Raw genomic sequence first — 17074 nt, 5'->3', positions numbered from 1 at the left:
GAAGAGCCAGCTACCTGAGGAAAATGGTAGCAGTGAACTGTTGTTTCATTGTACATGCAGAATCCCACCAAGGCTGCAGACACATGAAGCCAGGAATGTGTCCTTGCCAAAAGACAAACTGCTTGAACTGTGCTCTCAATAAATACGTGTTTCTCCTATGTAAAGACATGCTTTCTGGTTTTTGGGCTCATTTCTGGAGTCCATTTGAAAACAGGCCAAGTCATGTTTCTCTGTTTGTGTAACATGGTGATATGATTAGCAATTATATTCCAATTTAGGACAATGGCTTTGGCTGAAAAATGAGGGAAAGAAAAGTGCACTGAAAATTCACAAGCTGTTTTTTAAAAGTACAAGGGGCACAAGTCTGCCATGCCTGTAATTTTCCAGTGGATTTGAATATGACAATATCCTCCAATCTTGTTTCATCAGTAATACGCACAGACAGTAGCTCAGTGGCAGGTGGTCTGCTTATGTTTTCTGGATGCAATGATGAATGGAAACTATAAAGACTCTGAGTAGAATGGCACGACAATAGTTTTAACGGCTTGTAATATCATTTACTAGGGTCTGATCAGGTCAAGTAATTTACAAACCAGAGAAAGTAAGACAATAAAAATAAACAGCATTAAATCAGAAAACATTTTAATATGAGTCATAGCTCATATTTAAGATGTTTGAATATACATTTACACCTGGCAAAGTACATGGTTAGTTTTGAGCACACAACGACATTCTAAACACTGAAGGCTCAGTTTGAACTGCAGTTCTTGATAGTAAAGAATCTCATTATGGATACAGCCCAGAAGGAACAGAGAACCAGTTATTTGGTCTAGAGAAGTCAAACGTGCCCCCATATGGTACAATCCACTGAAGTCTTCTGCATGCTATTGGCTACAACAGATACTGTGCTTTAATTTTGCAGATCCTGTGGATCATAAAAAGCAATAAAATTTAGCTTTTTTTGTCATGTATAGCAAGTGGAGATTTCAGACAGAAAACAGAAAAAGCAAGATTATCTTTCTACTAACACTTTGCATTGTTCAGGAAAGGGAACCCTTCCTATATGTGCATTGCTGGCAACAGGGACTCCTGCATATGCCCCTCCTACATTCTGTTACACTAGTGCCTCCAGTTTTGCACAGTAAGTGCAAGCGAAACCAGAGGTGGATTATCTTACCCAGAAAAGCTAATCTTAAGTAGGAAATGTGGTATCTATCAGAGCAAAGAAAACACCATCCTATAAATAAATGGAGAGGTTTGCCAGCCAAACGTTAGAAACAACACTGTTAGAGACATTATGACAGCCACAAAACTTCGTTACTCCATCACTACAACCATACCTGTCTTTTGGTCACAGTGCCATCCACAGGATCTATGTACTCAAAGCTGTCTGTTCTTTCCACACTGTAGATATTGTTACCCACAGCAAACTGCTGATGACTGAATGATTTGTCAGTGGTCAAAGCTTCCAGGTCTCTCATTATGAAGTATGCTGTTCTGGGTTCCAGTGCTTCATAATCAAACCTTGCAAATATATAAAAAAAGTAGAACCAAGAAGTAAGTCCCTTGCAGCTGAGGAAACATTTCTGCTTTCAGAGAACTCAATATACTCACAGTCAGCAATTTACTGCTCACTTCAAAAATTAGAGGTGGTCCACTGAAGTACTGATTGAGAATTAAACCAGCACATGCATGCAATGTGCAATGAGACAATTATGTGTGGGCATCACAGCTCTACATTGGCCACCTGACTTTGAGTCAACAGAAATCATTTAGAAAATGCACAGTTTCTGAAGTAGCATAGAAAATGCCATTGATGCACAGCTAGCTTTCCAGGACTAAGGACAGAATCTGTGCAGTGCTCAACAGTCATGTGAAAATGAGAAAACTTCGCTACAAGTTTTGAGGAACTGGTGTGTGAAAAGGACCTTCTGGATATGTAAACTCTTATGTGTTAAGTCTATTCTGAGAGAAAGAGAGAGGCAGAAGCTAAGATGTAAATGACAGAATTCATCCTTTTGAGACCTTAATAAAGATAAGTAGATGTTTGGAACTTTGGAGTTCTCCTGATTTAACAGTAGGCATAGTTCAAGTTCTCATTAAAACTGTCACATGGAAGCATGTACAGAAACAAATGCAGGAGTAAATCTTGCTGGGATTTTAATTTTTTTTCAACACCATGTAACATGCCATGCCTACAGATTCCACAAGTAAGTAATTCAAATCCTTCTGCCATTCAATATCAGAAAATTTAATTACTGAGATACTGTAAGTGACATACATACTTTGCTCCTTCAGTAAGTAAATAACTTCTGCTGCCACTTACTCATCATGAAAAACCTCCCCACAGAACAGTGGTAATTTGTGGCAGATTTTCATTCTGTGGACACAATAAATGCACACCTAAATGCAGCTGAGCACAGCTAAACAAGCCATGGTTGCAGCAGAATTGTCCTATCAACTGCAGAAGTTCCTGCGCCTTTTCCTCATTTTTCTCACCTGCAGTAGTAGTGCCGGCCAAATTTTGTCCAGTGATCCCTGACAATCTCCTCCACGCTCTGCCTTCTAGCTGCTAGGATTGAAAGCCAGACTAGCACAGCCCACAGTCCATCTTTCTCTCGAAGGTGATCAGACCCTGAAGAGGCATACATAAAGCACATTATTTGGTATCATTGCAAATCAGAAAACAAAGTAAGAAGGCTGGGCATATGTCTTACTTAACTTTGTATGTCACATAACAGTAATCAACCATACTCTGGTATGTTCCAGAAAGCCAACGAGAACTAATGTTTAAAATGTGATTTATTTATATATGCAAAGTCCATACTTCTAAGCTTACATACAAAGATGTACAAGTACTTGAATAGAAATGGTAGTAGCAGGTAAACATTTTTTAGTCATGATTTCTGCTCACTGACATACAGGGTGTTTTCACACCTCTGGTACTATTTCCCAGAACTGGGCCAGATATGCAAACCCCTGGCCATAAGCCAGAATGTTCTAAGTTATGTGAGTCGAGTTCAACAGCATCTCCTTATCTCTGCTCATCCGCCATGCTGAAGAGAAAGAATTTTCCTATTTAATCAAAAATGAAGATTTCCAGAATGTTCATGACCTCCCATCAGGATAAAAAACAAAAGCCTAAAAAAAATGTTTCTGGGGAAAAAAACCACACAACAGAACCAAGAGAATAGTACTTTTTCCCCTTTCTGTATTTCTCCATACCTCTCAGTGGTAAAGATGTTTGGATGCTCAATTCTAAATCACTTCCTAGGTTTAGAAGAAAGAGATTGATCCAACAATGGAGACTAGGAACAATTTTGGAATACCTCACAGGATTTAGCACATACTCTCAGATACAGGAGGCACAAGTTCACGTCTATTATCTGAAATCAAAAGAGCACAGACTTGATCTTGCACTTCCCATGTCCAAAGTCAAAATGCCAACTTGAAGTAATAGGTTGCTCTGCAACAGACATGTAATGTATCTTAACCAGAAATATTTCTATGAGGCTAACCTCTGCCTGTTAAAACTGGAATGTATCAATCAGCAAAAAGTTTCAATACAATCAGTATTTTCTAACAAAAGACCTTCATGGGAAGATTCTTGGTCATCTCAGCAAGTGCCCCCTCCTTTGGGATAATTTAGAACAAACTTCTGTGGCAATATGTATCTAACCCAGATTACCAAAAAATCACAAGAAAGCATGAATAAGAATTAACACAAAGTTAAGATCGAAGACACCTGACACTCAGTAGATACTGATGACCACTACATAAGCTAAGACACTCAAGAAACTTGAAGAGACATCAATTATGTGGTCATTGCACTGGCATAACAATACTAGATTTGGTTGAAGTTTGTTATCTGCAACCTTATAATTTTCTGTCTAGTCACACGTTACTGCAACCCTGAGTAGAAAGCAAATGCAGTAATTCAGAAGTTTTGTTTCCTCCATGAATTACCTACTAGTCACGGAGGCAACCAATTTAACTATCTGTGCCTTTAGAAGATACGTAGCAAAATCCTCCAGAGGAATCTAAAGTCTTTGGTTGAAAAGCTGTTCTATGAAATATCCTCCTTCCTCAAACAAAGTAATCCTGTGGCAGCAAGACTGCTTTGCAGTGCTGTAGTTTTACCTAACAGCCGGCAGGGTTCTTCAGAGTCATCTGTCAAAATAGCTGCATTTTGCAACTGGCAGAGGACATGGTTCCCATAACATAAACTGATGCACTGAAGCTGTTAATCCTGTGAAAAACTCTCAACAGAAAATTAAAGGCATATAAGGAAAAAAAATGAAATGGGCAGAGAGCAACCATGATCCCTAGGGTTTCAGTCTTGACATACATCTTCCAGTCACTGCTGCTGCCTTGGACTTGCAGTTCCTCTTCTTGGGAGAGAGCAACAGTCACGGTAGTACCTGCTACTCACAGATTTACTAAGAACCCATCATCCTGAGCCTGCCGCAGCTCTGCCTGCCACTTCTTGTGTCATGTTCAACCCTGGGGGTGTAGACCACCAACACCCTGAATCTAGCAAGTTAACCATCACAGAGTTAATTACACACAAACTGCTACTTCAGCACAATACCTGAGTTGTGTAGGAAAGGTTACTGAACACTTGGGAAGAGGAAAAAAGACTTACACAAAGATTGTTTGTATCTATGAGTTAGGTAATGCAGAGAACAAGGCCATTGATACTGTAGATGGATGTAAGAGCTGAGACAGATGGTAACGTTCCTTTGCATTTGCAAAGCAGCTGTCATGATGGTAAGTATACCTCCTTTCCGCCACTTTGTGTCTGCCTTGATCTGCAATCTGCCAGCTCTCTGCAACAAGGGCAGTCCCCTGCTACATCAGCCAGAGATATGGGCTGGTCCTCAAGTTGCTGCTGTAGGAAGAGCAACAGCTCGCTCTGTTCCCTGCTCCGGAGTCCCGGGTGCTGTGAAAGAATGGAGTGCCAGCTGATCAGGAGAAAAAGGGCAGGGTTATTTATAAGCTCTCATAGCTTTGCAAATAGCTTCAGATAAGGAGCTACTGGAAAGGAAAGCAAATGTCCCTCCGCAGGAAGACAGCCCTTCAGACAATCGGGTGTTCATCTTTTCTGCTCCCTCGAAGCGACAACACCCTAGATCAGTTGAAGGATGCCCTCCACAGAAACACCAACAATATGCCCTATGGATAATAAAGCCAGCTTACTTGTAGGCAAAGCAGATGGCACAGTCAAGATTATTGTTACTGTAGCCAATAGTCTGTTCCTAGATAATGGTGCAGGTTTCTGACATTGCCACCAAAAGAGAGCTCTAGAGACGTGCCTGGGGACCTGGGGACAGGGGTGGGCTGAGGCCAGGCCCGGGTGTGGGACCACGGGCAGGCCTGGTGCAGGGGGCCCACGGGCAGGCAGGGCAGTGCTGTGAGGAGCTGGGCAGTGGCCCTGCTGCAGCATCACTGGGGCAGGGGCTGGTGGCCCCAGGCACTGACACGGGGTCCTGGACAGTAGGCAGGGTGGGGCAGGGCCGTGGTAAGAGCAAGATCACCCCACCATGGCTGTTCCTTCCCTTCTTAACCTGCCTGCCTCTGCCATTCATCCTTAGCACTGAAAAACTCAATTGCACCTAAAAAGTCATCTCTGTTGCTGATATTACCAGCAACTTAAAAGGCTAAGTGTCTCAACAGACACCAGCAAGAAGTGGACACATGGTATTGAGCTAAACACCTCAGCAATTTGTCCCAATGTAAATGATCATTTACTCTCGTTGTGTAACACTCCACCAACTGCAGGCTAACAAATGGCGCAGGGGAAGGCACAGCATCTGTTCAGCAAAATGGTCTATACGTCATGACAACTGTGAAATGGTCTGAAATGAACACCAAGGAAGAGATGTATTTCGATTTAACAAACACTTCAAGTATGTTTTATTGAACCAAAATGGTCCAGTGAAACATGGACAGACGAATTTCTGGAAAGCGTTTCGCTGTGCTCTGAGCCTTGAGTTCATAAATCTATATGAAGAGGGATGAGTGCATACATGTTTCATTCTTATGATCCATTTAGCAGCATTGGCATGTGTCTGCTGTGTCCTTGTGTGTCCTTCAGGACATACAGATTGTTGCTTTTCCAGGAGAACGCACTGGAAGAAAGTAATCCAGAGGCAAAAGTCTGGGTGGAAAAGATGGAAAAAACCCAACTGTTCAAGAATCGAAAGTCACCAATTAAAAACTCTAGGCTGGTGTGAGTACAGGGACAATAATCCCCTGTGCCCAAGAAGTGTCCCTGTTCATTATTCTTAGCAGGCGGAGAACTGACAACTGGGATTTCTCAGAACTTGTTTATTCCCCCTCTTTTATTTCACCAGCACATCCATCAACCAGGTTACTATATGCACATATGTTGTCCTATTTATTTCCCTTCTTTCTTTTAGCAAATCAAAATCTATTGCTACAGCTCTGTTAGCCAACTCTGGTTTTCACCTACTGTACCACTGTCTGTAGGTGTCTTTGCTCTCTCTCACGTATTCCTACCGCTCAGCTCACACAGCAGAAACTCCAGGGAGGGAGCTCGTTCTGCTGCCTCAGTTCATTCTCCTTTGCTTTACAGATCCAGTATCTGCTGCTGTGCACCTGCAGAGGCAGAGCTGCCCTATGCAAAGGAATCAAGTAAAAGGTGCCTTGCAACTACAGATTCCTGAGACTGCAATACTAGTAGTCTCCTGACTTCCCAAAGGCTCTCAGCAACCTCAGCATAATACTCAGCAATACTTTTAATTGAAACATTCAAGGCTTTAATCAATTCCAGGCTCTGTTTAAGGAGCTGAAGCAGAAAGAGACAACAGAACCGAGAAGTCAACAAGTATTTTTCTGATTATCCCATTGTATTTAATTTGCCATTGGTAAGGGAAATTGTAATAACTGCAACTACTTTGCCAACTTATTTTTAAGTTAATTTGTCACATATTTCTCCATGTAACAGTAGCAAAAGTTATTTTTTACTACTGCAACAGTCAATTGCTAAGGCTAGACTCAGAAAAAACAATCTGGGGAAAACTCTGAAAGCATTTTCCTATTCATAAAGAAATGCTCTGCTTAAACAGGCTTAAAGTGAAGTCTTGAGAGGCACTAGCCTGAGAAACCAAATATGATCATGCAACAACGTTCATATTAATGATTTTTCTGATACTGGAAAGCTGTTGGACATACAGGCTGTCTTTTACATGTCTAACTTATTCTGTATCGGAGATCTCCATTTCTGATAGAGACAGTAAGAAGACATGTTCATGAAGAAAATGCAACTGCTTTTCCCTAAATTAGTCACCTCTGTCTAGCATACCACATTCTGTAAATGTGATTTTACAGTAAAAATCTGACTGACACAACTATTACAAACTCATGGTAAACCATTTTGTTTGTACACACTTCGAGTCTTACAAATTTATCATCCAGCAATCTGAAACTTGACAATATTTTAGGCAAATGGATATTTAGGGGCATTCTGATCTGTTCCTTTATTCAAGTTAATGAGATTATTTTAGATTTATGTTACTGTAACAGACACCAGCAAACAGCTCTTTTAAGGCTTTCATTCATTTCAGCAGCAGCACGTTTTTATATTCTCCGCTAGTTCTTCTTCCACATAATCTTGCAGGAGAAGGCAGCTGATGTTAATACCATGTGGAAATTCAGACACGAAGCATGCAAATTTATGAAAGATGTAGCAATTACTGAAGTGGCTTAAACTGCAAAGAGATAAATCAGCCATAGAGGTCCCCGAATCCTGATTAATAGTTTGCTGATGAAATTTAGAAACTAATTGCTGATGATGATGCCCTTCTCTGAACTGTGTCCTGGGCATTAGTCATAGAACCAGAAAGCTATTAACCTCATCTGACAAGCTCTCCACACTACTACATAAATGGAAGAAGTTTTTAAAGCACTGGTTGAGCTCCAAGATCAGCTGCCAGAAAACAAGGCTGGGAAACACAGCCGTATGGGATGTTTTCAAAGTCTTTTTTCCTTTTATAGCAGAAAATTTGCTTTTATTTACTTCCCAGAGCAAAATCCCTTATGTTGTAAAACCAGGGCTCTGTATTATTTGGAAATTCCAGCTAGGCTGGATTACCTGTGTACACAAGCAATTGGTCTCCAGTGCTATTCGGTTAGTTTGACGATCTGTAAAACTTTCTCTTGCACAGAACAACAAATTTCCCACTCAGATCAGCTACACAGTACATTTATTTAAATATTCCATGCTGAAAGCTAAAGAACTGCCAAGTTTCAGTTCCCTAAATAGATATGATTGAGGGGAAAGATGTAAAATTGATTCAAATGCCCAATACTGGCAGAAACTTTTGAGGGTCACGCGGCTAAGGACATTATTAAAAGATTCGCAATAAGGTAAATATTTATTGCTAAAAACAGCCTGCATCGCTGAAGTATTGGTCATCTACAGACCAGACTGCATTTTACAAATAAACCTCACAGCATATGAGATATTTTCAGACAGCTGTATTTAATTTAAAGATTACAAGAAAGCTAAGGCAGGTAGAAAAGCAAAATTTAGGCATCATAGTCATTGCATAGTTGCCCTGTAGGCACTGTCACAATTCATTTACACAGCAGCTACACATGCACTGAGGAATTTAAACCCAGTGCTCCAACTGTCTGGATGCCCATGGGATTGAGTCTTGAGGGTTCAGATTAGCCTTCAGATGGCATTGGCTTAAATGGGAGGTCAGAAGTGCTGCAAGTACAACAAAGTTCATCTGTCCAGAACGTACCGGGATGCACAAAGTGAATATGCTGTAGTGTAGCTCTCCATGCTGGCCAACAATGTTACTGAAGCATGTTTAGAATTCATAAGAGACAGAATTTATCAGGAATCTGAAGAATTAATGACAGGATATGAGAACCAGATTAAGACAGGAACAGAGAGAGTGCTAGGAATGCAGAGACTAGTCTGAGGTCAGGAGCTGCAAAATCTGAAGAGAGGCTATAGAACAAAATGCAATTGTTTTAGGACCCCACAGAAGGATACAAGCAAAGGAAAAAAGTCAAGTGTAAGAACAGAGAGAAGTTAGAGGAATTATCTTGCCTACCTAGAAGAACAGACAAACTCCAGAGGCCCTTCCTTGACCTCTGTGAGACACCTGTCCCTCTTTCCCAACTTAAAAAAGCATCTGATACTCAGGGTAATAAAGTTACGCCAACACAGATCACAATGCCCTCCACGTTTCAGTAGATCAAGCTCTGAAATCACTTCTCTTGTTTCCTATATAACTGATGTGCAGGGCTGAAGTCCACCAACGCTTGGGATGGCCTGCTTAGCAGGACCTGAACGTGCCTTTTCAATATGCCAGGGAAATTTGACATTTGGCTTTTTTTATAACTGCACCATAAAATTTTAATGACAAGTCTCCTCAAAGGAGACAGGCCTTCTACTAAGCAACCAAAGATTCTTCCCTCTCCCCAAGACAGAAAGCATCTGAAAGAGTTGCACTCAACATTACCAGATGACAAGGGTCTAGGAGCCTTACCTCCCATGCAGAAACAGGCCTGAGGCAGGGGTTTGTCATGGCATATAGAATCCACCCCTGCTTGCTCTACGTACTTCTACGGATAAAACTGCACCAGCAGCAGATGCTGCACACTGGGAGCGAAGGCACCCACGCGTACCTCAGCCTACGGGAACTCACCACCAAACCCTTACTAGCTCCTTCCAGTCAAAACCCACACTTCCCTTTCTTCAGCTTGATGATGAAGGCAGCAGGTTTTTTCTAAATAATCTGGGTGCTCATGAGGTCATACTGATTCCTCAAGACCCGCCCAAGTTTCCTGGAAATATCTGATTTAGGATGAGCAGGAGGAACTTCAGTATTTAGAGGGAAGGGATACAGAATCGGCCTGGTGAAAAAGCATCAAAAAGCAGTGAGAACTGAAAACTCCCCAGCCCAGACCTCTCATGAGCAAATGGAGAGGCAGTCTAACCACACACCACTACAAACGGCAGTACATTATGAAAAGTACGAGACTGTCCTGCCCCTCTCCAAGTCAGAATTCACTCAATGACCTTGCAAAACACCTTTTGAAAAATATCTATTGAAAACATACATTCAAGACAATGCAAATCTGTGCCAGTCACAGCAATTAAGCCAAGACATCCAGGCTGATCATCATGGGACACTGGTTTCCATTCACAGCAGAAAGAAAATAAATGTCCACTATTAATTTAAATTCTTTTACTTTTTACAGATAGGCACCTAAAGAAATCTAACACATTTTTGGTTCTTCCATCAGAGTCCACCCAGATATATAATATATAACCACCCAGCAAAACATAGAATAAATTAGCCATGCAAATGGTTAAGTTATTCTATGTGTGCTCATTCAAAAACACTTCTAACATAACCCTACTAAAAATAAAAAGAAGAAAGAATTTCTGTGCCAGAATCCAGGAAAGGAAAAAAAGAAACACTGTGAAATTTTTTCAGTTTTTCTCATAAACCAAAACCGTGTTTGTGCAGATCTACAGACTACATATTTTAATTGTTTGCTCTAATGCTTCCTGTCAGTACTGAATTCATGAGGGCTCAAATTTGTCTTTCGTTCTGCATTCTATGGTTTGACTGGTTCTTGGGACAGATAAGGGAGAAATACTTAGGGAAACCACAGATGCTAACGTGTAACTGATATTCTTCTAATGATGATTTTATCTGAGTTTTGAGTAATTGTGATGTTCCAAAAAGGGACACCTGCAACAGGTTTGATTAACCAAACCATTAGACTTACCAATCCTCATATTTTGTACAACAGATCACATTAAGAAAAAATGTGGGGTTTCCACATTAGGAAAAGACTATTACGGTGGAAACAGTGCATTACTTTCAAGTCAGAGAAGAGTGCCAGGCACCTCCAAAAGCTGTCTGGGCAGTGCTAAGATTGCCTATGGCTTCTCAATGTTCATCTTCCAAATTTTTCATGCCTCAAGGTACCGGTCACTACAGCTGCAAGAAGATGCTCAAGATGTGAACAACTGACAGTTCTCTGTTCCAGCACAAGACAAGTTAATTTGCTGATTCTTTTGGCTTTGACTTAAGGCACCCAGGAAAACTATAAGTTTGCATTAAAAGTCTGTGGAAATTTTTCATTATGTGTTACTTACCAGTGCCAAAGCTTTCCTCTCCACAAAGTGAGCAACGTCCGGAGTCCATGAGATTGGAAAAATATCTCCATCCTGTTGGTGTCTCATACACAGGAACCTTCATTATTTTTGCCACTCTGGAAAATACACAATAAAATACCACATTATTAAAAAAGGGCTTTTTTTACATATGGCCTGAGACCATCTGAGGAATAGTCTAGGTCTTGCTACGTCTTCTGACAGCTGGGCTATAAATGAAAACAAAAACCAAAACCCAACCACCAACAGATCAACAGCACCATTCAGAACTCATCCTTGTCTCAGAACCTGACTTCAACAGGAACCCAGCTATGTTTATACACTAAGTATAGTATTTTGGAAACTGTAGGAGCTCGGCTCAATAGGTTTTACCAGTAGCTTTCGCTTCTTAACAAGCAAGAAACATATATCTATAGATACACAGTTTTGTTATTCTAGTATTTTAGTGAAAGTTCATCATGCTGAACTATGTTCCTTTACAAAACACAGGCAGCCAAAACCAATTATGCTGGAAAGACACCTTTACTTCTGTTCATGTGTTCAAAGCCAAGACAATACAGTAATGTTTCCATGATGCAGCACCTCATCTAAAAAAGCTTTCCCAGTCTCAGCCTGAGTCTTAACTTACTTTCGCTGTCTCCTCTGATGCACCTCCCACTAGCTGGCTGACCTGCCACTTTTTTCAAGAATCAAAATAAACAACCATAGAACCTGGGTACGTTTTCCCTTCCCCAAGTTGTTAACTGGTTATTGCTTTTATAAACTATAATGAAAAAAATCCTTTATTGGACTAAAAAACAGGAAAGAAGAAAAAAGCAAATCCTCTAAGGCATGTACTACCTAGCTGGGATTTACGTAGAATGAGTATTACCATTCCTCTTGTTTCTAATTATATTTGCTTGTTTTCATTTTGTGCCTAGGATTTTCAGAGCCAATTGGTTTTTAATATGAAAAATAAGACTTGAGATACAGTCAAGCAATCTGACTGACTAAAAAGGACCTACGATGTCCCTAGAATTGCTGCAACTATTGCAGCTAACAAACATTTTCTAAATTCCACACCCACAGAAGAATACTTGACATGAGACAATTTCCATAATTTTAACCGCAGTCAAGCCCAGGCAAAACAGATTGGTCAAAGTGGGATTCAACGTGCTTAACACAATCCCCACCTAGAAGTTATGGGTCAAGATGAAAGAAGTCACCTCCATGATCAACAGAGACACACCTGTTTTCAGATGGTCTGTCACTCTGTTTTAAAGCAGGTGCATAAGGTAGATGGGATGAACAGTCCACATATGCAAACACTGATCCTTTCAAAACCTGGTACAGAAATTTACCTAAATTACAGTTCAGCCATTAAATTCTCCCTGAAATCTTTAAATTGTTCATCAGCGTGGTCATAAGTCTCCAAATTCATTTTTTTAAATGTAATAAATATCCACTGCTATCTAAGCCTCTTCTTATTCAGCCTAGGTGTTAATTTTTGTACTTATAGATTACATGTAATAAGAGTGGGTTTTAAATGAGATACAACTAAGAATTGCTGATACTTATTTGAAAAGAGGTTAAAAGATACCTGGGGAAAAAAAATAATCAAAATGTTTAATCCTAAGCTTGATTTTCAGGTCCCTAGTTTAGCAGTAGACCCAAATGTACACCTCCTTGTGTTTATACAGCACTAGCTGTATTATTTGCCTTCAGAAATGCTGTTGCATAAAGGAGGTTACACAGTGCTGAACAGGTTTCTGGCTGGCTCTGCAAAAAGCAAGAACATAAAAGGATTTAATCTCTGTGTGACAGAAACTACAGGCTGGGAACAGGATCGTACTGCCAAAAAGTAGAAAACAATCAAGCAGAAAACAATGGTCCACATGCTGGAAGAGCAAAACCAATTGTCCTGAGGTAGCCTAACAATACAGCAGGAATATGTCTGCTTGCAGAAATGTTCCCATATCCTGGTACTGTTTTTGGAGAAGGAAATCCTTTCCCTTTCACTTTTTTGTATTCCTCTAGTCTGGGGACAAACAGCCTCAGATGGATATATCTTGACCAGCACCAAAGGCTTCTGAGGGGCTGTAAAGGTTTTCAAAGATTTCTATGCACTAGGCTAGCACTGAAAATTCAGATGTTGATTCTGTTGACATGGGGCTTACTTCAAACTAGGACAAACAAACAAACTAACCAACAAACATAACACACATATAAACATACACAAAGTTGATACTGAAATATGGCAGATTGCCCCCTGTAGTATTCTTTTGTTCTTGACTCTTAAGACCTTAAGAAGAGCAAATAAGTAGAAGTACACTGGAAATTAAGCATATTCCTTTTTTATTGCAATTTTACTGATCAAAAGAACTGCCACTGGAAGTCTCAATAAATGCAGAATGTGCCTTTATGCAACCTATGGATATTTAAGGTGAATAACCCCAGAAAATATGAGAGGGGTTCCTACAGGAAAGTGCAAAAAAATTCTCAAAGCTGCAGGCTAAAAGAAAAAGTGTGCTGCATCAGATCAAACAAATAACAATGCAAACTACAGGAAAATATCCTCAGAGGAAGGAAACTAATATTCTGGAATTGGAAAATTACTAGATCTTCAAAGCCAGGGAAAACAGATTAAATGAAGGAAGGGGGAGGGATTTTTAATGCTCCTACATCTATATTTTTCTAGAAATGAAATATAACTGGTATGACTTCAGTGCAGAGAAACTAAAAAAAAAAAAAAGTATCTTCATTTACCAAAACTGTGTGACAGTAACTACAATCACTTTATGATTACCAAACTGCTTTCTTGTAGACAAAATGACAAAATCTGAGCTTCTAGTCACTGCTAAAAATTAGCCAGGTTTTTTTTTTTTTTTTGAAGTGCCTACTGAGACAAAAGGGTAGCTAATTTGGAAATCAGTTTCTATGTATGACTATGTATGACTGAAGATTTCCAGCACTACCTAATGCAGCATATGACTTCATGACAAGCTTGAAAGATACTATGGAAATACTTTATTCTGCTAGGCAAACAAATGCTTAGGGTAAGGGTTTCTGGAACTTGTAATTCTGCAAGAACAATTGTTTGTGAGTCACGGTCAAGGTTTTTATCAATAACAAATTACAGATCCACTAATAACAGTCTCTGATGTTTTCAGCAATGTACCTTCACAGGACAGTTCAAACAAGTCTAAAGATGTACAGCTTTTTAAGCTTCTTTTCTTTCTTTATGTTTACACTGGAGTCCCTAAATTTGGGCAGTTAGAAATGGAAAGTCAAGTGGTTACCATAATATGAGATCTCTTGGTCAGAGAGGATACTAATTCCCTCAGAAAGTGAGTTTTGGAACTGGTGCTGTAAAGAGTTTGTACCTTGCAGAGGTCTCACTCATCGGAGTAAATTTTGCACATCCTTATATAGATGTATAACGCATCATCAAGATACTGATGCAGTAGTGCTCCTGTAAGGGTAATATCTCATCTCCAAGTTCTCTGAGTGAAGGTGTTAGCTGTCAAAAGGCCCAACTTGATGGATGGAATATATTTCCAGAGCAAATATAAATAAAAACAGGAAAAAAATGTGCCATATGAATAGGTTCATTTTCCTAGTCTAGTTAAAGCAAAGACATTCTATTTATGACTAACCACACAGCTGATATACCTGTGTTTATAGGTTCCATGAGCATGAACTATGTGGAAGGAATACAACAAACTGTGGACATTCTGGTTCTTGTCATCTCAGACATTTAATGGGACTGACTTCAAAGAGTAATCTTGCTTGCTTTCATTGTTAAGTGCTCACTACATCAATGAGATCACACAACAAAGTTTCTTCTCTCTGTGTGCTGTGCTAATTAGCTCCTGCTGGACTGGGAAACAGTATTTACACTTAGACCTAAACTGAAGGACAATCACTTCAGTTATTTTGCCCATACCAGAGCTAAGGGTATTTATGTTCCCAGTATGCTGAAATACTAATTAATGAGAAGGAAAAAAAAAAACAACCAAAGAAGAGTAAACTGTACTTTTTACAATTACACACATTATTTAAAACCCTATTTTGTGAATTTCAAAAAAGCAGGAGCAGTTGCTTTTAAATGGAGAGATAATGAAGCCACTTGAAAGAAAAATATAAATTCTTGTAAGGTTGAATTTACCCTCCTACTGTTCAATGTTACTCTCGTTTTTATTTTGAAGAGCTACTCCCACACTACCTATACTGACCACCAACTTTTTATTAAAACGTAAGGAGAACACATACAATGCAACCATGGAAAGTAGTCTGAGTTACTTTACCACTAGGCAACAGAACTACTGGAGAGTTTAGTACCAACACAGAACTGTTAAGCCAGTTCTTAAACTCCTGATAGCCCGAATGATTTTCCTTGGAACTACAGTAAAAATATTATCCTGCTTAAACTGTATAAAAAGATGACTTTCCACCAGAAAAAAACACGTTCTTTTATTTAAAATGGTTAAGGGAATATCCTTGTGATACCTTTCTTTCAGTTTTCAGTGGAAACAACAGACTGTTTTTCACAGATGGGCTGCTAAGGCAAAGTGGTCCTTGAAAGTATCTCACAGTCACTGTGGTTTTGACTCACTTCAGAGAATTACCCTGACTTCTACTAAAGAAAGTCAGAGGAAAGTTTACTCCAACCTATTCTCTACAATGCCACAAAAAATCCTAATGAATACACATTGTTCAGATAAAACAATTGGCCTGCAGCAACCTAACTTTCTTGTGCCCAGTGAAACTTTTGTAACTCCTGAGAACAGATCAGTCAATCAACACTATACTGCCAAAGTCATGTCACCTGTTCACCACAAAGGTAAAGGTCACAGCACTGGGGGCCCTTCTCTGGCAGGTCTCCTAAACTGTTGTAAATGACTAGCTAGAGTTGTACGTTGTAGGTGAAATGCTGGCTAGGGTAAACTGTAGCATCACGTCCATCCTGGAGTCATAACCTGGACGAAGAAAGAGATGTTAATGAAAGAATCACTACAGAAGCGGCTAGTGCATGTCCTTGTCTCTTGTCTTCCACCACCTGTAGGTATCAGCTGCAAATGTGAAAGACGCTCACAGACACCTGGGATGAGCAGGCTTCAAAACGGACTGGCGTTCCATGGACACATACTTTTCAATGCTACTTCTCTTTGTGGAGCCAACACTCAGGTTGACAAGGTGCTGTAATTCAGAGAGCACCGAGTCTGACTCTGCAGAAGGGCAAGCACTCTCATGCCCTAACAATCAGGAACTGAAGGAATTTGTGGGACAGACGTGGGCCATTGATGGGTACTGTGTGGCAGCAGCATTTCACAAGACATCAAACCTCTGTAATGGTATTTTTCTGAATTACTGGCTATAGAAGAAAATGTTTTCACACTACGTCTTCTAAACCTCTACTTAGCCACTGAAGTAGACTGTGTTATCTAATCTCCAGCTAATATATGCCTCATTTGATTTAAGGCCTGAAGTGTATTTTACTTTAAAGACAAGACTACAGCTTTACTGAAACTAAGAAAACCAGTTTTTTGTCCCACTTCTGTAGCCTTTCTTCACACAAAGAATAAAAAATATCTCAAGTAAGGATCTGCATCTGATTTATCAAGAAAATAATTTCTCTAGCTGAAAATAACAGCCTTCACATAGGCTAACTTTAGCAGACAAATGTATTTTATCTGATATTTTACTGCCTGAGATGCTTCAAATTTTTTGTAACACTGGACACTTCTGAGACCAAAACAAGTGACTTACATTTGTCTAGATCAATTTTTCCATCCCTTTATTAGAGATCCCGCTTTTGCTATTCTCTAACCATATAGTACATTCTCTGAATTGATGGATTTACTGAAGTGTTCTTGCAACCAGACCTAAAATTTCATGGGTTCATTCTTTTGGAGTACTTTT

General features: G+C 39.8%; 1 protein-coding gene across 1 annotated transcript in view; it reads right to left on the bottom strand.

Annotated features, from left to right (window-relative positions):
* Positions 1-17074, bottom strand: part of PGM5 (phosphoglucomutase 5) — a 78353-nt gene that overhangs the window by 19031 nt on the left and 42248 nt on the right. The window contains exons 7-9 of the mRNA XM_055791517.1: positions 11156-11271; positions 2500-2635; positions 1341-1524 (exon numbers count right to left, since the gene is read on the bottom strand). Of these exons, the coding sequence (XP_055647492.1) occupies positions 1341-1524; positions 2500-2635; positions 11156-11271 (436 nt within the window). The remainder of the gene's footprint in view (positions 1-1340; positions 1525-2499; positions 2636-11155; positions 11272-17074) is intronic.

Source organism: Falco peregrinus, chromosome Z (genome assembly GCF_023634155.1).
Source record: "Falco peregrinus isolate bFalPer1 chromosome Z, bFalPer1.pri, whole genome shotgun sequence".
In the NCBI taxonomy this organism is placed as follows: domain Eukaryota; kingdom Metazoa; phylum Chordata; class Aves; order Falconiformes; family Falconidae; genus Falco; species Falco peregrinus.
Note: the sequence above shows the minus strand (reverse complement) of the source record. Positions and strands in the feature narration are given on the sequence as shown.